The 23,968-nt window shown below is 40.6% G+C and overlaps 1 protein-coding gene across 3 annotated transcripts in view; it reads right to left on the bottom strand.

Annotated features, from left to right (window-relative positions):
• Positions 1–23,968, bottom strand: part of LRGUK (leucine rich repeats and guanylate kinase domain containing) — a 111,828-nt gene that overhangs the window by 24,224 nt on the left and 63,636 nt on the right. The window contains exon 16 of one of the 3 annotated variants that reach the window (XM_036905581.2): positions 9,144–9,283. In XM_036905581.2, the coding sequence (XP_036761476.2) occupies positions 9,144–9,283 (140 nt within the window). Of the gene's footprint in view, positions 1–9,143; positions 9,284–14,478; positions 15,886–21,077; positions 23,020–23,968 lie in introns of those variants that run through there. The other 2 variants (XM_057504778.1, XM_057504779.1) reach the window with 2 other exon arrangements.

Genomic DNA, 23,968 nt, shown 5'->3' with positions numbered 1-23,968 from the left:
GGGAAGCAGTATGGAGGTTCCTCAAAAAGCTCAAAATAGACATACCATTCGACCCAGGAATTCCACTTCTAGGAATTTACCCTAAGAATGCAGTAGCCCAGTTTGAAAAAGACAGATGCACCCCTATGTTTATTGCAGCACTATTTACAATAGCCAAGTAATGGTAGCAACCTAAATGTCCATCAGTAGATGAATGGATAAAGAAGATGTGGTACATATACACAATGGAATATTATTCAGTCATAAGAAGAAAACAAATCCTACCATTTACAACAACATGGATGGAGCTAGAGGGTTTTATGCTCAGTGAAATAAGCCAGGTGGAGAAAGACAAGTATCAAATGATTTCACTCATATGTGGAGTATAAGAATAAAGAAATACTGAAGGAAAAAAACAGCAGCAGAATCACAGAACCCAAGAATGGACTAACAGTCACCAAAGGGAAAGGGACAGAGGAGGATGGGTGGGAAGGGAGGAAGAAGGGGGGTGGGAAGAAAGGGGGTATTAGGATTAACATGTATCATTAGTATGTAGGGGGTGTGGGGAGGGCTGTGCAACAGAAGGAAGACAAGTAGTGATACTACACTAATGGATACTGACTGTAATGGGGTGTGTGGGGGGGTACTTGGTGAAGGGGGGAGCCTAGTAAACATAATGTTCTTCATGTAATTGTAGATTAATGATAACAAAAAAAATAGAGCATGCAACAGCATGGAATAGTAATGCAGACATTATGTTGAATGACAAAAGCTCAGAGTAATAAATAATACATACAAATATATGATCCAATTTATATGAAGTTCTAGGACAGGCAAAACTAATCTGTAGTGATAGAAATTGGATCAATGACGGCCCAAAGTATCAAGGGAGATTGACTGGGAAGGGGCAGAAAGGAACTTTCTGAAGTAATGAAAATGTATCTTGTTTGGGTTTCATGGTTATGAAGGTGTACACTTTTGTCAAAACTCATCAGTCAGTACATTTAAAGCCTGTGCATTTTACTGAATGCAAATTATACTTTAATAAAGTTGATTTTAAGAGGTTGAAAAAATGGAATAACTAGATATGAAAATGAAAAACCTATCAAAACATTTATAGGAAGACCAGGTGACACCTTATCCTCTTAAACTCCAAAATACAGGTGAGAATAACCAACACCTGCATGGTATCCAGGTCTATCCAACAGGACATTGAAGGAGGCAACTGGGTGACTAAAAGACCTGAGAACAGGAGAGCCCCCAAAGAAGAGAAAGCTGTGACAGTTTGGGAACCACAGCTGGAATCATAGGGATTGTTCCGATTCCAGTGGTAGGTAAGAACAAGGGGTCCACTTAGGTTCTGAAGGATCTGGATCAACTCTGAATTCTTGAAACTGACCTCCTGGGCTCCCTTCTAAGATGCAGCCACACACTAAAAAAACATGGGTGTGTATGGAATATAACTGAGTTAGGACAGAGTAAACAGGGACAAAGGAAAGAGAAAGTCTAGACCAAAGTCAGGGAGGGGAACAGAGCCAGGAAATCTGAGACTCTCTGTGTGTAATAGAGCACATAAAACTAATGAGAAATTTCATGAGATATTATAAAATTCTAACATCTCCTATGTCTTTCAGAATCAGCATTCTCAGTGTGGAAGAAAGAAAAATATGTAATAGAGAAGACATTAAGTAAAAATCCTGAAGTCTTAAATCAGAAGGCCAATTGGATTCTCTTGCCTTCCAGAATATGAGAGAGAGAGAGAGAGAAGTGGCCAGGAACGTGGACACAGAGCCAAGAAATCAGAGAATCGGGGTTGGCATGCACAAGAATGAGCTCCAACTGTGGGAGAGAAGCCTGAGTGCAAGAGGAGGACGGCCAGGAGAAAGGCCAGAACATATGAGAAATAGAAGCAGAGGTGCGAGGAACTGAATGCCTCTGGGAGGAAGAGAACTCGGTTTCTAATCCTAGTTCCAGTCCCTATGAGTTCCACACATCATCTCTGCTCATTATGCACTATGAAACCACTCATGATATTTTTTATAATGGAACTACCTCTTCCTGTAGCTGACTTGAACAGGCGTTGGTTTCTTGCACCTTGAACACCCCACTCTTATGACTGAATCAGACATGAATGTATAGCTAAGCTGCTATCTACTGTGGCCTAAGCCTTTTTGTTTTTTTTGGTATCATTAATGTACAATTACATAAGCAACATTACAGTTACTAGACTCCCCCCATTATCAAGTCCCCACCACATACCCCATTAGAGTCACTGTCCATCAGTGTAGTAAGATGCTGTAGAATCACTACTTGTCTTCTCTGTGTTATGCTGCCTTCCCGGTGCGCCCCCCCCCATTATGTGTGCTAATTGTAATGCCCCTTTTTCCCCCTTATCCGTCCTTTCCCACCCATCCTCCCCAGTCCCTTTCCCTTTGGTAACTGTTAGTCCATTCTTTTGCTCTTTCAGTTTTTTTCTTTGTTTTTATACTCCACAGATGAGTGAAATCATTTGGTACTTGTCTTTCTCTGCCTGGCTTATTTCACTGAGCATAATACTGTCTAGCTCCATCCAAGTTGTTGCAAATGGTAGGATTTGTTTTCTTCTTATGACTGAATAATATTCCATTGTGTATATGTACCACATCTTCTTTATCCATTCATCTACTGATGGACACTTAGGTTGCTTCCATTTCTTTGCTATTGTAAATAGTGCTGCGATAAACACAGGGGTGCATATGTCTTTTTCAAACTGGGCTCCTTCATTCTTAGGGTAAATTCCTAGGAGTGGAATTCCTGGGTCAAATGGAATTTCTATTTTTAGTTTTTTGAGGAACCTCCATACTGCTTTCCACAATGGTAGAACTATTTTACATTCCCACCAGCAGTGTAGGAGGGTTCCCCGTTCTCCACATCATCGCCAACATTTGTTGTTATTTGTCTTCCAGATATTGGCCATCCTAACTGGTGTGAGGTGATATCTCATTGTGGTTTTAATTTGCATTTCCCTGATGATTAGTGATGCAGAGCATCTTTTCCTGTTGGCCATCTGAATTTCTTCTTTGGAGAAGTGTGTGTTCAACTCTTCTGCCCATTTTTTAATTGAATTATTTGCTTTTTGTTTGTTGAGGTATGTGAGCTCTTTATATAATTTGGATGTCAAGCCCTTATCAGATATGTCATTTATGAATATATTCTCCCATACTGTAGGATGTCTTCTTGTACTACTGATGGTGTCCTTTGCTGTACAGAAGCTTTTTGTTTGATATAGTTCCACTTGTTCATTTTTGCTTTCGTTTCCCTTGCCTGGGGAGATATGTTCATGAAGAAGTTGCACATGTTTATGGCCAGGAGATTTTTGCCTATGTTTTTTTCTAAGAGTTTTATGGTTTCATGACATACATTCAGGTCTTTGATCCATTTTGAGTTTACATTTGTATATACGTTAGACAATAATCCAGTTTCATTCTCATACATGTAGCTGTCCAGTTTTGCCAACACCACTGTTGAAGAGGCTGTCATTTCCCTACTGTATATCCATGGCTCCTTTATTGTATATTAATTGACCATATATGCTTGGGTTAATATCTGGACTGTCTATTCTGTTCCACTGGTCTGTGACTCTGTTCTTGTGCCAGTACCAAATTGTCTTGATTACTGTGGCTTTGTAGTAGAGCTTGACATTGGGAAGCGAGATGCCCCCTGCTTTATTCTTCCTTCTCAGTATTGCTTTGGCTATTTGGGGTCTTTTGTGGTTCCATATGAATTTTTGAACTATTTGTTCCAGTTTGTTGAAGAATGCTGTCAGTATTTTGATAGGGATTGTATTGAACCTGTAGATTGCTTCAGGCAGGATGGCCATTTTGACAATATTAATTCTTCCTATCCATGAGCATCAGATTAATTTCCATTTATTAGTGTCCTCTTTAATTTCTCTTAAGAGTGTCTTGCAGTTTTCAGGGTATAGGTCTTTCACTTCCTTGGTTAGGTTTATTCCTAGGTATTTTATTCTTTTTGATGCAGTTGTGAATGGAATTGTGTTCCTGATTTCCCTTTCTGCTAGTTCATCGTTAGTGTATAGGAATGCACAGATTTCTGTGTATTAATTTTGTATCCTGCAACTTTGCTGAATTCAGATATTAGTTCTATTAGTTTTGGAGTGGATTCTTTAGGGTTTCTTATGTACAATATCATGTCACCTGCAAACAGTAACAGTTTGATTTCTTCTTTATCAATCTGGATGTCTTTTATTTCTTTGTGTTATCTGATTGCCATGGCTAGGACCTCCAGTACCATGTTGAATAAAGCAGGGAAAGTGGGCATGCTTTTCTTGTTCCCAATCTTAAAGGAAAAGCTTTTAGCTTCTCACTGTTAAGTATAATGTTGGCTGTGGGTTTGTCACATATGGCCTTTATTATGTTGAGGTACTTGCCTTCTATACCCAATTTGTTGAGAGTTTTTATCATGAATGGATGTTGAATTTTGTCAAATGCATTTTCAGCATCTTTGGAGATGATCATGTAGTTTTTGTCCTTTTTATTTATGTGGTGTATGATATTGATGGATTTTTGAATGTTGTACCATCCTTGCATCCTGAGACGAATCCCACTTGATCATGGTGTATGATGTATTTTTGAATACGGTTTGCTAATATTTTGTTGAGTATTTTTGCATCCATGTTCATCAGGATATTGGTCTGTAATTTTCTTTTTTTGTGGTGTCTTTGCCTGGTTTTTTTACTGGCGTGATCCTGGCTTCATAGAATGAGTTTGGGAGTATTCCCTCCTCTTCTATTTTTTGGGAAACTTTAAGGAGAATGCATATTATGTCTTCTCTGTATGTTTGATAAAATTCAGCGGTGAATCCACCTGGTATGGGGGTTTTGTTCTTGGGTAGTTTTTTGATTACTGATTCAATTTCCTTGCTGGTAATTGGTCTGTTTAGATTTTGGGTTTCTTCCTTGGTCAGTCTTGGAAGGTTGTATTTTTCTAGTAAGTTGTCCATTTCTTCTAGGTTATCCAGTTTGTTAGCATATAGATTATAATAGTATTCTCTAATAATTCTTTGTATTTCTGTTGGGTCCATCATGATTTTTCCTTTCTCATTTCTGATTCTGTTTATGTGTATAGATTCTCTTTTTCTCTTAATAAGTCTGGCTAGGGGTTTATCTATTTTGTTTATTTTCTCAAAGAACCAGCTCTTGGTTTCATTAATTTTTTCTATTGTTTTATTCTTCTCAATTTTATTTATTTCTTCTCTGATCTTATTTATGTCCCTACTTCTGCTGACTTTGGGCCTCATTTGTTCTTCTTTTTCCAGTTTCAATAACTGTGAATTTAGACTATTCATTTGGGATTGCTCTTCCTTCTTTAAATAGGCCTGGATAGTTATATACTTTTCTCTTGGAACTGCCTTTGCTGCATCCCACAGAAGTTGGGGCATTGTGCTGTTGTTTTTGTTTGTCTCCATATATTGCTTGATCTCTGTTTTAATTTGGTCACTGATCCATTGATTATTTAGGAGCATGTTGTGAAGCCTCCATGTGTTTGTGAGACTTTTTGTTTTCTTTGTACAATTTATTTCTAGTTTTATACCTTTGTGATGTGAGAAGTTGGTTGGTAGAATTTCAATCTTTTTAAATTTACTGAGGCTCTTTTTGTGGCCTACTATGTGGTCTATTCTGGAAAATGTTCCATGTGCACTTGAGAAGAATGTGTATCCTGTTGCTTTTGGGTGTAGAGTTGTGTAGATGTCTGTGAGATCCATCTGTTCTAGTGTGTTGTTCAGTGCCTCTGTGTCCTTACTTATTTTCTGTCTGGTTGATCTGTCCTTTGGAGTGAGGGTGTGCTGAAGTCTCCTAAAATGAATACATTGCATTCTATCTCCTCCTTTAATTCTGTTAGTATTTGTTTCACCTATGTCAGTGCTCCTGTGTTGGGAGCATAGATATTTATAATGGTTATATCCTCTTGTTGGATTGACCCCTTTATCATTATGTACTGTCCTTCTTTATCTCTTGTTACTTTCTTTGTTTTGAAGTCTATTTTGTCTAATACAAGTACTGCAACACCTGCTTTTTTCTCCCTGTTGTTTGCATGAAATATCTTTTTCCATCCCTTGACTTTTAGTCTGTGTATGACTTTGGGTATGAGGTGAGTCTTTTGTAGGCAGCATATAGATGGGTCTTGTTTTTTTATCCATTTAGTGACTCTGTATCTTTTGATTGGTGCATTCAGTCCATTTACATTTAGAGTGATTATTGGTATATATGTACTTATTGCCATTGCTGGCTTTAGATTCATAGTGACCAAAGGTTCAAGGGCAGCTTCTTTACTATCTAACCATCTAAATTAACTCACTTATTATGTTATTATAAACACAGTCTGATGAATCTTTATTGCTCTCCCTTCTTTTTCTTCCTCCTCCACTCTTTATATGTTAGGTGTTTTATTCTGTACTCTTTTGTGCTTCCCTTGACGGATTTTGTGGATAGCTGATTTTATTTTGCATTTAGTTAGTATTTGGTTGGTCTACTTTCCTTGCTGTGGTTATATTATCTCTGGTGACATCTCTTTAGCCTTAGGAGCACTTCCATTTAGAGCAGTCCCTTTAAAATACACTGTAGAGGTGGTTTGTGGGAGGTAAATTCCCTCAACTTTTGCTCATCTGGGAATTGTTTAATCCCTCCTTTCAATTTAAATGATAATCTTGCTGTATACAATATTCTTATTTTGAGGCCCTTCTGTTTTATTGCATTGAATATATCATGCCATTCTCTTCTGGTCTGTAAGGTTTCTGCTGAGAAGTCTGATGATAGCCTGATGGGTTTTCCTTTGTAGGTGTTCTTTTTTTCTCTCTTTAGCTTCTTTTAATACTCTGCCTTGGCTTTGATCTTTGCCATTTTAATTATTACATGTCTTGGTGTTGTCCTCCTTGGGTCCCTTGTGTTGGGAGATCTGTGTGCTTCCATGGTCTCAGAGACTATTTCCTTCCCCAGCTTTGAGAAATTTTCAGCAATTATTTTGTCAAAGACACTTTCTATCCATTTTTCTCTCTTCTTCTTCTTCTGGGACTCCTATAATGTGAATATTGTTCCATTTGGTTTGGTCACACAGTTTTCTTAGTATTCTTTCATTCCTCGAGATCCTTTCATCTCTCTCTGCCTCAGCTTCTCTGTGTTCCTGTTCTCTGATTTCTATCCCATTAACAGTCTTTTCCTCCTCATACAGTCTGCTCTTAAATCCTTCCATTGTTTCTTTCATTTCTGTTATCTCCCTCTGGAATTCATCCCTTAGTTCTTACATATATCTCTGTAGCTCCATCAGTATGCTTATGACTTTTATTTTGAATTCTTTTATTGGTGATTTCAGTCTCAGCAGGCCCTCTCTCTGGGGTTTGAGGGATTTTGGACTGAACAAGATTCCCCTGCCTTTTCATGGTGATGGAAGCCATTGGTGATGAGTGGCATGTGATTCAGCTGGGAGAACAAAGTCCCTTCCTGCTTTCTGGTCACTTTGCCTATCTCTGCTGCCTATGCCGGGCAACCACACACAGGGAGCAGCCTCTGGGTTGATCCCCTGAGCTCCCATAGATGGAGTCACCCTTGGGATAACCTAGGGTACTGGCGCAGGTTGCAGGTGAGCGGCGTGTGTTCTCCCATGAGCACAGCATGCCTTCATGTTTTCGGGACTCCACACCATTTTCTGCTGCCTGTGCCAGGCAACCACACACAGGGAGCAGCCTCTGGGATGATCCCCTGAGCTGTGTGGGCAGTGCAGCCCTCATGATGGCCTAGAACAGTGGTGGGGGTTGTAGGCAAGCAGTGCATGTTCACTGTGAGAATAAAGCACCGTTGTGCCTTCCGGACTCTGCACTTGTCTCCGCTGTCTGTGCCAGTTGACTGTGGGCAGGGGGCATCCTCTTTGTCTGTCCCAGTTAGCAGCATGCTGGGAGAAGCCTCTGTGTGGTTGCTGTGGGTGGGGCTGCTCCCCGGTTGCTCCACAGCAAGGGAAGATCAGTCAGTTTGCTTGTAGTGCCAGCAGGGGTGAATGAACTGCAGGTTGTTTATCACCATGAGGGGCTTTGTTGCTGCATTGCCACCCAGGGGGTTAGGGCGCCTGAAATTCTGGTTGTTTAGGAGTCCTGTGCTTCCACTCCCTCGCCACTCTGATTCTTTTCCTCCCACTGGTGAGCTGGGTTGGGGGAGTGCTCAGGTCCCGCTGGGTCACTGCTTTGTATCTTACACTTTTCAAGATATGTTGAGTTCTTGTAGATGTGGATGTAGCCTGGATGGTGTACTGTATCTTCTGGTCACTCTTTTAGGAATAGTTGTATTCACTGTATTTTCAAAGTATATATGGTTTTGGGAGGAGATTTCCGCCACCCCACTCACGCTGCCATCTTGAGAATCTGCTGTCTGGCCTGAGACTTTTTGTCCAAAGTAACCAGTTTGATTCTTCTGACCACTGCCTGGAGTTCTGACTTTAGAAGATGATGTGATTATTTGCTTAGAACAGGCTATCCATAGGATAACAGTGATGAGCTGACAACAAAAGCAAAAGTTCTATTGCTTCTTCAGCAATTGCAATTGCAATGATTTGGGCCTCTTTGTATTTCCAGTTTATTCTATAAACCCTATTAATAATGGAAAATGAGCACAACCTAATTTGAATGCAGTGCCCCTCTGCATTCAACAATCCTGCACATAACTGATTTCTCTCTGTTCTTGGAGAACTGAATTGGGACTAAGGTGTATGACTGGTTTCAGTACTGCGAAGTTATAAAACATGGACTCTTTGAGTGGACTTACTTTGAAGGCTCAGCAAGAACACTCAAAATTATATCCCAACAACAAAGCCGAATTTCCCTTGAAATACATATTTCACAGCATTAATTCTGTGGTGGTACTTTCCTATTCTTGCTAAATACAAGCATTCAGTATTTTGACTAGGAGGCTGAGGCAAATGTACTCCCAAAATCTAGACAGAATATTGTTTTTAGATCCCATTCTATTCTTAGAGGTGTAGAAAGAGGCTAAAAGATTGTCTTCAGCTGACGCCAGTCAGAGAATAGCTTTGGCAAAGCCTAGTCTCAAAATACCCAATCCTCTTTTTGTCTGATGCCGTGTAATGCTCAGATGCAGCTTCACCCCATCTTTCTCTCCTTACCACTGGTGTTTTTTTGGCTGAAAGTTGGGCCCATAATTTCACAAGGTAGTTTTTGTGTGTGGAATCCATGAAATCATACAGATTTGAAGTAGTAAACCTCCTAGATGACTCTCTGGATTTCAGCAGAGGTGTGTTAACACCTGGTAGGAAAAAAAAACAAAAGTTTAAGATAAAAGGCATAATATAGGATAAGGGTACTTTCTGAAGTGAAAGAACCTTTTATATCTGGATTGTCCTACACACAGAAAACTGCATCCCTAAAGTGTGTGCATTTCAGCTTGAAAGTAAGGTAACTAAAACTATGTCTCATAACTATTATTGATAATCATAAAGCCAGGCCATAGCACCTAATAGACACATCCTGGGAATATGTTTAGTGTTCAGTCAGTATAGGTTTATGAATGGAATTAAAGGAAATACATATTAGCAAAACACTACTTTCCAGATAATTAACTGTATAATTACTTTCCGTTTGCTATAACTCGCCTAAAAAGCTAAGAAGAAAGCAAAGTGTTCATGCTAAGAAGAAACTTAAAAGGGATGATGAGGTCACTGTTTAATAGAATTTATTCATATATAATATGTAATATTTTCTTAAAACATTATATCAACATAATACACCACATCAACAAAAAGGACAAAAATCAAACAATCATCTCAATAGATGCTGAAAAAGTATTTGACAAAATTCAACATTCATTTATGATAAAAACTCTCAACAATTGGGTATAGAGGGCAAGTACCTCAACATAAAAAAGGCTGTGTACGACAAACCCACAGCCAACAACATACCTAACAGTGAAAAGCTGGAGTTTTTTCCTCTAAGATCAGGAACAAGAAAACGATGCCCATTCTCACTGTTTTTATTCAACATAGTACTGCAGGTCCTATGTTGTACTGAGTACTGAGGCCACGCAATCAGACAACACAAAAAATTTAAGGCATTCATATTGGTAAGGAAGAAGTCAAACTGTCACTATTTGCAGATGACATGATATTATACATAAAAAAACCCTAAAGAATCCACCCAAAACCTACTAAACTAATAACTGAATTCAGCAAAGTTGCAGGATACAAAATTAATACACAAAAATCTGTTGCACTCCTATATACTAACAATGAACTAGCAGAAAGAGAAATCGGTAAAACCACCCCATTTACAATTGCATCAAAAAGAATAAAATACCTAGGAATAAACCTAACCAAGGAAGTGAAAGACCTATACCATGAAAACTACAACACACTCATGAGAGAAATTAAAGTAGACACAAGTATAAATGGAAATACATCCAATGCTCATGGATAGGAAGAATTAATACTGTTAAAATGGCCATCCTGCCTAAAGCAATCTAGAGATTCAATGCAATCCCTATCAAAATAGCAATGGCATTCTTCAACGAACTAGAGCAATAGCTCTAAAAGTCAAATGGAACCACAAAAGACCCCGAATAGCTAAAGCAATCCTTAGAAGGAAAAACAAAGCTGGGGGGATTACATTCCCTGGTTTCATGGTCTACTACAAAGCCACAGTAATCAAGACAATTTGGTACTGGCACGAGAACAGACCCATACATAAATGGAACAGAATAGAGAGCCCAGATATAAACCCACAAAAATATGGCCAATTAATATACAATAAAGGAACCATGGATATACAACGGGGAAATGACAGCCTCTTCAACAACTGGTGTTGGCAAAACTGGACAGCTACATGTAAGAGAAGAAAACTGGATTATTGTCTAACTCCATACACAGAAGTAAACTCAAAATGGATCAAAGACCTGAATGTAAGTCATGAAACCATAAAACTCTTAGAAGAAAGTATAGGCAAAAATCTCTTGAATAAACATGAGCAACTTTTTCCTGAACACATCTCCTCAGGCAACAGAAACAGAAGCAAAAATGAATAAATGGGACTACATCAAACTAAAAAGTTTCTGTACAGCAAAGCACACCATCAGCAGAACAAAAAGGCATCCTACAGTATGGAAGAATACATTCATAAATGACTTATCTGATAAGGGGCTGACATCCAAAATATATAAAGAGCTCACATGCCTCAACACCCAAAAAACAAATAATGTGATTAAAAAATGGGCAGAGGATCTGAACAGACACTTCTCCAAAGAAAAAATCCAGATGGCCAACAGGCACATGAAGAGATGCCCCACACTGCTAATCATCAGGGAAATGCAAATTAAAACGACAATGAGATATCATCTCACACCAGTTAGGATGACCAACATCCAACAGACAAGAAACAACAAATGCTGGTGAGGATGTGGAACAAGGGGGACCCTCCTACACTGTTGGTGGGAACAGAAATTAGTTCAACCATTGTGGAAAGCAATATGGAGGTTCCTCAAAAAACTAAAAATAGAAATTCCATTTGACCCAGGAATTCCACTCCTAGGAATTTACCCTAAGAAAACAAGATCTCAGATTCAAAAAAACATGTATGTTTATTGCTGCACTATTTACAATAGCCAAGAAATGGAAGCAACCTAAGTGTCTATCAGTAGATGAATGGATAACAAAGAAGTGGTACATATATACAATGGAATATTATTTGGCCATAGACAAAAACAAATCCTATCATTTGCAACAACATGGGTGGAGCTAGAGTATATCGCACTCAGTGAAATAAGCCAGTCAGAGAAAGACGAGTACCAAATGATTTCCCTCATTTGTGGAGTATAACAACGAAGTAAAAGTGAAGGAAGAAAACAGCAGCAGATTCACAGACTTCAAGAAGGGATAAGCAGTTATGAAAGAGAAGAGGTTGGGGATGGTGGGTGGGGAGGGAGGGAGGAGGGAATTGAGGGGCATTATAATTAGCACACACAATACAAATAGGTCACAGGGAAGGCAGTACAGCACAGAGAAGACAAGTAATGATTCTATAGCATTTTACTACCCTGATGGACAGTGACTGCAATCTGGTGGGGGGAACTTGATAATATGGGTGAATGTAGCAACCACTATGTTGGTCACGTGAAACCTTCATAAGATTGTATATCAATGATACCTTAATTAAAAACAAACAAACACAAAACATTAGAACGTATAGAGACCTAGAATATAAAGACCCTGAATTTCCTTTACTGCTCATCTATAAAGGGCCCAGGTGTAAATGCCTTTGGATATATAGGAGCATCAACTTTATAAATGCTTTAAAAATGCTAAAATAAATGATTTCCACATGTCCTACCAATCAAATATGGCTGACTGAACAGATGTGGAAAGCCACCCTCACGCAAAGACAAAAATTACCTAATAACACATAAAAGAAATTAATTTTGTTTCTAATACATAGCAAAGCTGAAACTAAGAAAGAAACATTTCCAGATGTTGGCATTGACATGAAGATCCCAAGTGGGAAGAATGGAAATTGATGCCAAGAGGTCAGAGTGTATGTGGGTAAAATTGCAGTATTTCCAGAACCTCTCCCCTGGCTTAGTGCATCTGCATATCAATAGGTAATTACAAGGGCGTGTGAGGGTTTATCTGGACCAAAGAGGTTGGGTGGAGCTCTCCTCTTCTGCTACAGCCGGGTCAAGAGATAGAGACAGGATGACTGCTTGTAAGAAATAAATGGGTTTCTTAACTTTACTTCTCCCTTTGACTGATTTTGATTTTAGAGGTATTTTGCCCCAGGATTTTCCCCCTGGAGTTACAGTGTATCAGGGACTGAGGTGTCTAGACTGAGAAAGGACACTTCCTGTGTGCTTGATGTACAAGACTTGGGCTCTTTGATGATGTGAGAAGTTAGAAAGGGGTGTCTAGAAATCTCAGCCAACAGACCTAGGACTTTGCCTGGGCACAGAGTCTCACCTGGATTGAGGGTGGACATACCTGTAGGAAATCAGACCTCTAATCCTGTGCTGTGTGCTGGTATGGACTCTGAACTTGAACTTCCACCAAACTGTGTGGTAATCCTAAACCAATAGGGTAATGTTAAAGCTGTGGCAGATGAGAAAAAGTTCATCATCGTGATAGGGAAGTTTAAGTGCCATATCCCAGCAACTGCCTTGGGTGGGAGAGAGACTCAGAAGATCAACAAATGGGCAAATCCAATCCCAAGGAATTCCAGCTGATAGAGTAATCTGAACAGTAATCCATTAAATAACTATGTTTATAACCATCACAATGATAATAGGAGACAATTGCATGTGGAAACATTCTTTGTTAAATCATGACGGGAACGCCATTCAATCCCTATTTGTTGAGCACCTGCTATGTGCCAGACAGTGCTCTGGATATTGAGGATACCATTGGGAATTCCTTCTAATGCTGGAGTCAGTCAACGCATCGGATGATGTCAGGTAGTGATGAGCACAACTGAAGGAACAGGAAGCCAGATAAGGGGACAGAGTGAAAGAGGGCCTGACGGTAAAAGAAGGCCTCTCTAAGGTGGTCTAGACTGTGATCTAAAGTCAAGAAGAAGAAAAATGTTCAAGTATCTGGGGTAAAGCATATCTCGCAGAGAGAGGGCCTTTGCATAAGGGCCCAGTAACATGCTTAACCTAACCGAATTACGGTAAAGAATTCAGCATGACTCAAGCAAGTAAAAAATATATGAGATGGAAGAGAGGGACTCTGTGCTCATTAAAAAAAAAAGAGGAAACTTTTGTCCTCTTGATGGGACTCTAAGAACAGAGCATTATGTAAAAGACCAGATAAAAAACTAAAGAGATAGGAGCTATATTTATTGAGATAATTTCTACAGAAATGATCTTCTATGTATATGTATATATAACTTATATGTATATATTTATATATATGTAAAAGCTTACAAAATATTGTATTTGTGTCAGCGTTCCTTTTCCTAGCTTCCTAAGACATAAGCCATTTATACTATGATGTAAACAAGTCAAACTCAATGTGATGATACAATGCAGCTGTAATTTCAACAATTTAATGTCTTCATGGTTTTTCAACAACCACACAGTTTGGGTAAAGAAAATGTGCTTAGACTACTATTAAACTACACTGTAATGCCATCACTTTAATGACCTGGACTCTTACAATAATTTCCATCAGTTCTTAATATAGTTTCTAATGCTATAAAACATCAATGGACAAGAGATCTAGTTCTCAATTTGAAAAACCCAAGGTTATAATACTCTGCAACAAAGTTTCTTAATGTGATACTGTTCAAAGTATGTAAATTAAAGTCTAACTTGAGACAGCATGAAATATATATGAATTACTTTACAGTCCACAAAAAGAACTCAGTTCATCAGTATATAGACTACTGACATTTATTTTAAACACAATGACACATAAATGAATTTAATAATGCATGACAGATTTTAAAGTTATTTTATGGATTAGTATCATTACCAAATGCAGGAAAATATAAATGAAATATCTGAAACAAGTGGAACTACATCTCAAGTTAATTCTAAATAGCTTAGGCCTTTTATTTAGATTTATAGCCCTTTAAAGTCCAGTGAATTAAAATAATATTTATATAAAACATTTAAAAATAAGCATAGAATCCAACCTAAATAGCAAATGCAGTAGAACCATATTACCTAAGAATGAAACACATATGAAAGATGATATGTATTTAATACCATATCATCACACAGACTAAACGAGCTTTCATTACAAAAAAGAAAGGTGAAAATAAAAGATGTGGATGATCTGATATTACAGGCACATAGTTATGTCAATAACCAGTAATAAGATTACAATTTGGGAGTCAGACTGTGAATATTTTGAAAAACAAATATCCCTGTTTCATAAATAATTTTTCTACATTAAGATTGCTTCTATAGCAAAGCAACTATATCACTCTCCTGTCCAAATATATGAGACTGAACACCTTTAAATATACATTTTTTAACATTTAAATAAAACCTTGGGAAAAAAAAAACGAATCAACACTAGAGTTTGTCTCTCTCTGAAAACACTTGGGGATAGGCTTTAATTTTCAGACAAAAGTCCTCAGATAGCCAGATGGTTTTAGAATTGTTCATGTTTCTGTCACCAAATGAGGCTTAAAAGAACATACTTAGACAATCATGAAGGTTTTTCTAAACTAATTATAGAGTAATTTATACCTACCATGATTAAATACATACACATATATAAAATATAAATACCTATAAAATCCCTATAAAAGAGTCTTAGTACTGAAATACACAACCATACAGGGCCAAAAGCAAATTAAAGCACAATAATCTGCTATACAATTAAAATATTTATTTATTTTTAATAGGATAGTTACATAATTTGTAGTGGAAAATTAAGGGAAAAGTTCAGTGCATTAGCAAGTGTTATTACAGAAGTGAAGTTATTACAGAAGCTATTTCCCAGGACAGATTTAAATCTTTACAGTTTGTCTCTCTCTGCTTCTAAGAAAGGAATAATAGCAACTCGAAAAATAATCATTTCACATGGTATCACCATAATTTTCCATAGCAAAATAATCTTTTAGAGTAGAAAGCTACAATGTGAGTCCAAGGAAATGAATGAATGATGTTCAGATCATAGACTGTGAAATGAATACAGTAAAGTGCCCTCTTCTCCAGTGTCCAAGCAAAGGAATAATCGGCGATTTAAACAGAGAACAGATTCTACATCAGGATAAAGGAAAACCCAGGAATGTGTACTCGCCCACAGAGAGAATGAGGTACGAAGAATGTTCCTTTCCATTGAGATTCATACTTTGAAATGTCCTCAGCAGTGCTGACCGAATGGGTTCATCATTTGGCACCATATTCAGAATGTCCTAATTCAAACATAAAACAATAGTACTCTGAATTTCAGGTTTCTTTTTTAATGAATGAGTTTATCATGAAGTAGTTAAGTGACACACTGAAGAGGATAAGACACAGGGCAGGTAAATTTCAAGAGTGAAAACTTGATACATAAGATTTTCATATGTGTAGAATTTGGGAGAGAGAAAGGAGAAGAAAAGGGTAGCATTGATTGGCAGGAAATAGGATAGAAACCTTCAGGGAGGTTGAATACATGCAAAAGGTTTCCTCTCCTTCGAGCAATATCTTCATAAGTACATTTCTGATGTGCTTTCTACCCAAGCCTACACCCCTGCCTCTGGTAAGTGTGATCTTTGCTTGCTAAGGGTTCATCCTTCAGTAACAACTTTTTCAATAATGTTTCACTGGACACTTCCTCTAGCAAAGTCTTTTTAAGTGTGTCTTTCTTCATTTTGCTTTTCTATCTTTGTCTTTGGAAACTGAAGGTCATTAGATCTGATAGCTTGTAAAAATCAGTCTTTGTCTCAACCCACCACAAAAAAACCCAAAACATCCAATATCTTGTAGTTTATTCATTAGTCAAAAAACTTGACAGCATTTACCAGCTAACCAATCTGAAACACAGAATTCAAATGCCTTTGATTTCATCAATAATGAAGTAATAGTAAAAATAATAACATTTATTGAGCATACACCATGTGCCAGGTGCTCTGACGAGTCTTTTATGTATCATAAGGAAATTTTATGACCTCAGGACTAATTTATAGATACTCACTAGAAAGTCTGAAAGTCATTAATCTAATGTGTACTAACTTCATGTAATTTTCTAGTACTCAGCCCTATATTCAATAAAACAGACTATTAGGCTCTTCATAGTCAGTCAATAGAGCCAACTGTAGTAAATGGTTCATAGATCATAAGAGGAAACTTAAATTTCACCCAGTTCAACTAATCACCCAACATAATGGAGACTCCATGTAAGATTCTCATCAGAGCACCTAAGTTCTGGGAAAGCCTATTCCTCTGTACATGGTATTTAAGTCTTAGAAAGTTCTTCCTTGTGCCAAAGTGAAATAGAACATAAGTTTACTGCTTTTACATGACAGCTTTTCATATATGTGAATCCTATTCTGTATAACTTCTTCTGAATAAATACAGGTTCACTGCAGAAAGTTTAGTAAATACTAAAAGGCATAAGTGAAAAATAACAGTTACCAATAACCTAATAACCCAGAGCTCACAACTGGAACCATACTAGCTATGCCTCCTTAACTTGCTTTCTCCAACATATAACAAATATTTTCTTCTTCCACACCTTTGTCCACAATCAATTATAATGGCAACATAGCATTTAGGCATATGGGTATACCATAATTTTTCCATAACTTATTTTTAAAATCCTCTCAGATGGCTAGATTATTTCCAGATCATAAAGGCATTCACAGGAACATCCTCGTACATAAATTATTTCCTTATGATAATTCTTGGATGGGAATTACTAGGTTAAATAAAGATGAGCAACATTTTAAGGCTTTGACAGATATTGTAAAACTGTCCCCAGAAAAGCTGTGCCAATTTACTTTCTCAGTGTGACCCAGGAAGTGCTTTACCCTTAGCCTCTCCAAGGTCAGGTATTAATTTGTTCCCTATGTTTGCTAGTTGGGTACCCAAAAAAGTCTATTCTGTTTTAACTTACAGTGGTAATTAAATACTTTTTTGCCATATTTTGGGCCATTTTTATTTCCTCTTTTGTGAATTACCCAATCATTCTTTTGTCCAATTATCTTTTGAAGTTTGAAAGTAACTGATTTAGCTGTTTAAATATTTGAAGAAGGCTCCTAAGTCCAGTAGAAATATCATCTCTGTGGACTTGAAACTAGATACCAGACTTCTAAAAAGCTTAAGATGGCACAAGCTAATAGAGTGACTAAAGTTCAGAGTGATTTTTATTTTCCCCAAAAGAGTACTTTGCTAAGAACCATAGCGAATAAAGTAATATTAACTCTGTGTGCAAAGATGGAAAATGACAGTTTTTAAATATTTATATTCTACAACTAAAAAGTTTCCCTTGTGCCAAGAAAATCAATAGTAGCAGTAAAAATCTCTCACCAGAAAGGAGTTGATCTTTCCTACTCCTTCCTTTGGACCACAAACAAAATGTCTAGCTATACTGAATATGAGACATTTCTACTGCCAAAGCACAAACACCAACAAAACTCCTACACCATCGGGGACCCCGGGGAAGGGGGCCAGAGCTCTCTCCAAGTCGTCAAACGAAGGGAATTTGGCTTCTCACTTTCCATGAGAACCCTAAGGAAAATGCAACCCCAAATGCTTTAAGGAGCCTCAGAGCCAGTTGTCCTGGGAGGAAACCAAGTGAATTCATAAAGTTCTTCACGTGAACTAAGTGAGGTATTGGTGCCTCTATAATCCCCTCCCCCACAGCTTATAAAAAACAGTTACCCTCACTTTCTTTCTCTTTCACAATCTGCCCTCCCCCCCACATCGAATCAAAATACTTGTTCAATCTATTGTCACAATGCCTTATTTTAGGTTCTTACCTGTCAGGATTGTTGCAATAGCTTTCTAGCCTCCAGTATTTCTTGTCCCTACCTTCTGTACTGCCCTCTACTAACTCTACACAAATGCCATGGAGTCAAAAATTTAACCATTCAGTGGCTCCCCATTGTTAGAAGATCAAGTTTCCAAGCTCGTCAGCATAGCACAGAATGCCCTCTTGATCTACATATACCTACAGCTCTTCTAATATCTGGGTCCTTAAAAGATGCTCTATGCCTGTTTTTGCCTCCATGCTTAGGCATATGCTGTTCCCTCTTCTAAGAAACCTTCACTCTCTTCCATCAGTCAGCTGACAGTGATGTAGCCTGGATGACTTAGCTGAAGGATGGCTTCCTCTTGGAAGTGTCTTCTGATCCAATTCCCACATGCCGGACTGAATTCAGTATCTTTCCTTGGTGCCCTTATGACACTCTGGAAAAGTTAACAAATGGGTTTTCTGGTCTGTTTGATGCTAAATCTAGCCTTGTATGCTGTGGGACCTCCAGTTGCCCTAATCACATGTTGTTGTAATGAACCCTCTTATCTGTCTTCACTGATAAAAGAGAGCTTCCTGAAGAGTCCTAATCATTTCACTGTGTCCAGCAACTATCACAGCATCTGGCACATGGGAAGTACTCAATCAGTGTTTGTTGGATGACTGGACTAATTCAATAAAAATAAGGTATGATATGCTTAAAAATTTACCTTATTACTTTCATCTTCAACAAATCACATAGGTTCTTCATTTTACAAGAGGATTCCTGCATCCTGAGTTTAAAAAATATCAGTTTCCTCTACAGAACTTGAAATAATGTTTGCCATACATACAATTTTGTGGACATACACCTTTTGTGTATGATAAGACACATTTATATAGGCATTCATTCATCACTTTTTTTTGTATTTTTTGAATACAGGATGCCCAACACTGCTTGGCATGCTACTGCATATGTAGTAAAAACTCAATAATTATCTTCTAATATTTTAAGAGTCAAATCGTGGTTTGACTGCTTTGCTCACAATTACCCTCCTTTCTGGGAATGCAGCCTCCACACACTCGAGGAGTGAGCCCGATGGTGACCCTGTCTGTGGCTGGAGTAGACTGGTTTAAGAATGAGCACCTGACCCACACTGGGTCAATCCGTGTCTTTCCCTGAGATTTTTTTTATCTTAGGGTCAAGGAACATGTGAATTAATCCCTTTCTAGTGGTGGGAACTGCCAGGTGTAAAACTTGAGAGGTGTTGGTGACCATGTTCTCTGCCATGTGCAGAAACTGATACATAATCATTTGTATCAAAAAGAATGAAGACAACATGGAGAAAGAAACAGAGATGAGAAATGATGAGAGTCCTGGGGATGACAAGAGTCCAGGAGATGACAAAAACCCCGGAGATGACAAGTCTAGGTTATGCTCAATTACTGGTCCCCAGTCACACCTCTGCCCTGCCCCGTTTGGTTGTGTGAGAGATTCCACTCCTTCCTCATGGGTTCATATGAGCTGGCTCAGGTTGGACTCCTTTCACTTGCCAGCAAAAGAATCCTGATGGTATGAACAGATGAAAAATGAAAAATGAAAAACTGATTTGCCTGCATTTTCTCCCCAGTAATTCTTTTAACTGATTCAACCAGATGGTTCAGCATAATGAAGGCACGGGCTAATTTACATGAGGTTCCTATTCAGAGGCAGAAAGAAGGTATTCATTTTGAAATACATTTCAAACAAAAGTTAAGTTTCAGGCCAACGCCAAGTCTAAAGCACTTGCTCAATCACAGTGTCATATCCATAAAAACTTGTCCTCTGCCCTTCAGAAGACTCCCACAAACCAGTGGTGGGTTTGGAATCTTTGAGGGAGACGCCAAGACCCAGACACTGCGAAGGCTTCCTTTCTCAGAGTTCTTGTTGCTTCCAGAGCCCTCAGTAATGCAAGAGGCATGAGAATTTTCTAATCTAGAAGTGAATTTTCTTGATGAAGAAAACAAAATTCAAGGGCAATACCACACTGCCTCAGCCAGAGTTGGAGCTCATGTTGGAATTCATACAAGTCTGGACACAAAGGCTCCGTGCTGACACCAGCCTCTAAGACCAGCTCAGCCAGCTGGCAGCAGCAGGGCTTGCTGGGCACCTCCCATAGCGGCCGCTCTCCCAGGCTGCAGTGCCAAGCCACAGGGGCAGCACAGAGGTGCAAAGGTTGACTGCCTTCTAAGAGTCCAATGGCTGGATGGTGCCGGCAGGCTTCCCACCTCCACTGATTCAGGGTTGCAGAAGGAAGCCAGTATAGAGATTCGTACGACCTGGCCTTAACTTTCCATTCTATGGCAGCACTGCTTTGGGGGCACAGACGTTAATGACCTGGTGGCCCCAGGAACGGCTTAAACCTTGGTGCTCTGACTGCCCCTAGCTTGCAGTCTTCCTGTCCAGCTGCCCTGCTCCTCAGCAGACCCCTGGTCCCGGGGGGCAGCAGAGCTTTTGTCCTTCGGTGCACCCCTGTGCTTCTGGGGGCACCTCTCTTTCTTTGGCTTGCTGCCTAGGAGCAGCGTCCCTCTGGACAGAGCTCTCTCTGGGGCCCAAATGGGCTTCCGTCTCTTTGCTGGGCTGCTGGGCGGCGGCCATTCCATCCCCCTTGGGGGGCTCCGTGGCAGTCTCTGTCTTCTGAGACCTTCGCCTCTTACGAACCTCTTCTCTTCTCCTTGGGCGCTCCCTGGGAGTAGCGACATGCGGCACTGACTCCGCAGAGGACTTTTCACTCTAGAGGTCTCCTGGGTGGGGCCTGACTCTCTTCAGTCGGTTGGTCATTTGCTTGAGATGATCCTCCAGAATTCTCTCTTTTCAGAGATGGTCCTTTTTCGGACACGGCCACTTTCTGAACCAGGTCATTTGACGGGAGGCTGGCATGACCTTTTTTGCTGGAATAATGTACTTTCCCCCTTTTCTTTTCCTGTAATTGGGGATCTTCAGGCAGTGGTTGAGCGTGGGGTGGCTCAGGAATTTCTGGTGTGCGGACTTTTCTTCTCTGGTTCCCCTGAGGGCTCTGAGGTCTGGGGTCAGGGTGGTCAGGGGCATTAGTCTGGGATTCTGGCTGTGAAGCTGCCTGATGGCGTCCAGGCGCTGCCCTTTTCAGATGCGCTGCTCCTTCGGCTGCCTCTCTTTGGATGGGGAGGGGCTTTTTTCTAGCTGCCGCCTGCCGCACTGGCCCTTGGTTTTGGGGGGAGGCCTGCATGGCTGGGATCTTCTTGCTGGAGGAGTGGCCTGCTTTTGGAGTTTGCCTTTGCTTTGCAGGCGTCGAGTCATGATGAGCCCCCGTGTTCTGGGGCAACGGTGGCTCCGAGAAGGGAGTAGGAATGCGAGGAAGCCTAACCACCTGGGCCTCCTCCTCCTGCGGCGGGGCCGGTGGGGGGGCAGGGGCGGCCTGCGGTGCAGGCTCCCTGACTGACGCACTGATAAGAGGAAGTTTCACCTCCCTGACTTTCTCTTCCTGGGCTTGCTGAGGACTGTGGTCCAGATGGGAGCTCAAGTTTTGCGGTGGTTTGGAATGGGGAGGGCTGATGAGGGGAAGTTTACTGGGGTCTCCTTCCTGGGCTAGAGGAGGCCTGGGAGCGGGGGTCGCAGTGTGATCCGAGGCTGTTCCTACAGCCTCCTCCCTGCTGGGTGAGAGCACTGCGGGTGTGGGCCTCCGACTCTGGAGCGGAGCAAGGACTCGAGGCTGCGGCAGCCTGGTGGGAGCCAGCCTGCTTCTGGGAAGCAGAGCCACTGGCTCTTCCCTGTCCTGGGTCTGTCCGGAGTTTGTTGAGTCCTGGGGATGTGGCAGCTCTGGGTACGGAGTGCTGACCCGCGCGGCTTCTGCTTTAGGGGGTCCCTCCTCTAGAGGCTGCGGAGCCTCTCCCAGCGATGATCCTAGCACCCCGTCCCCATCGGGGTGGGAAGGATCCCTTGGAGGGTCATGATGGGAACTGCCGGGTGGCAGGCTGGCTGGCTCAGTTTGCTCATCCTGGGCTCTCTGGGGGCTGAGGGATGTTGGGCCAGACTGCCGTGGAGGTTCAGATGGGGGACACCCGGTGGAGGTTGCCTTGGCCTCCCCCGACTCCTCATCCTGGTCCAGCTGAGGGCCATGGATTGGGGGTGGGTCAGGGTGCTGAGAAGGCCCTTGGGAAGGGGTGCTCGGGCGATGCCCTCCTTCACCTGCTTTCAGGGACGTCTGGGCCTCATTTTCAGGGAGATTTGTGGTTATTATTTTTGAAGAAAGATCTGACTGTTGAACATCCCCTTCCTTCTGGTTTGGGGCTGAGTTGTGGGCCTGCTGGGGAATATGGGGAATACCGAGTCCTGAATTGCTGGGCGGTGGGAGCGGCTCGGCACCAACATGGCTGTTGGGAGAATGCTCTTTTTCCTGGGCTGCTCCCTCCCGAGTCAGCTCCTGGGTCTGGGAAGGAGCTAGGCTGTGATTTTCAGGGACGTTTGTGTGAATCTGCATTCCAGGGAGGTGCTCTGTTATCTGGCCATCTGCTTGCAGTTTTGCCAAGCGCCTCGGGGATGGAACTAGGTGTGCCGGCACCCCAGAGGCAGTCTTCTTGCTAGGGGGAGCTCCTGCTTTAATATAAGAAGAAGTTAGCTAAAAACATTTTAACAAATACGAACAATTATGTAACTTAAGAAATTAACAAAAAAAATCTCTCCCTTTTTTGATGTACGTAGGCCCTTGAAAAGAATAAAATTACATGCACATTCAGAAGAATTTAACCATCCCTTCTTCTTGGGGATACTGAGTGCCTATAATTCTTATTTAGTGGACCATAGAACAATTTTAGTCAACCGAAAACAAGAACTTTAATAATAAAATTTAACAAATAAAGAGGCTTGTTCGCAGAACCAAAATTTATATCTAGGTCTGAGAGTGGCAAGAAAATTTTCTAAGTGAATGAGATTAAGTTTTTACCACCTTTGAAGTCATTGCTGCTTTTGATGATAGAAACTAGTGGATGGACTAGTTAATGGCATTCCCCTCAAAGAAACTGTGAGCTTTGTGAGGAGTAATGTCAGCTTACTAATTCTTAGCAAGGTGCACGGAGCTCAGCAAGCACTCAATAAATAAGTAATGAATGGAGGAAGGAGGGAAAGAATAGATCTGATGGGCCCACAGACACCATGGCTCAGAGAAGCTGCTCCAGAAGATCTGCTGTTCAAGTTGTTACCCCACCCCCACCCCCAGGGCTCCCCTTTTCCTTCCAAGTCTACTCTGGCTTCAAAAATGGCCCTCAGAGGCCACTAGCATTGTTGATATTGCAGAGCATGATCGCTTCCTTCAATCACCACAGGAGCAAGTTCTCAGAGTGATTCTGGTCTCATGGACACAATCACCCCAGCAGGCACTTGTTTATGATAGAAGCCCTGGTATATTCTGGCGGGCCATGTATCATTTTAACTTAGTCCTAAGGGCAGGACGCTGAAATGCTAGTGGTCAGAGGTGGCACACCCATCTGGAACAGCCTTAAAGAAACTAGTCTCTGCTCACTTTGGGGAGACCCGATACTCAGAGACT

The sequence above is a fragment of the Manis pentadactyla genome, chromosome 7 (assembly GCF_030020395.1).
Source record: "Manis pentadactyla isolate mManPen7 chromosome 7, mManPen7.hap1, whole genome shotgun sequence".
Lineage (NCBI taxonomy): Eukaryota > Metazoa > Chordata > Mammalia > Pholidota > Manidae > Manis > Manis pentadactyla.
This window is presented reverse-complemented; position numbering and strand designations above follow the sequence as displayed.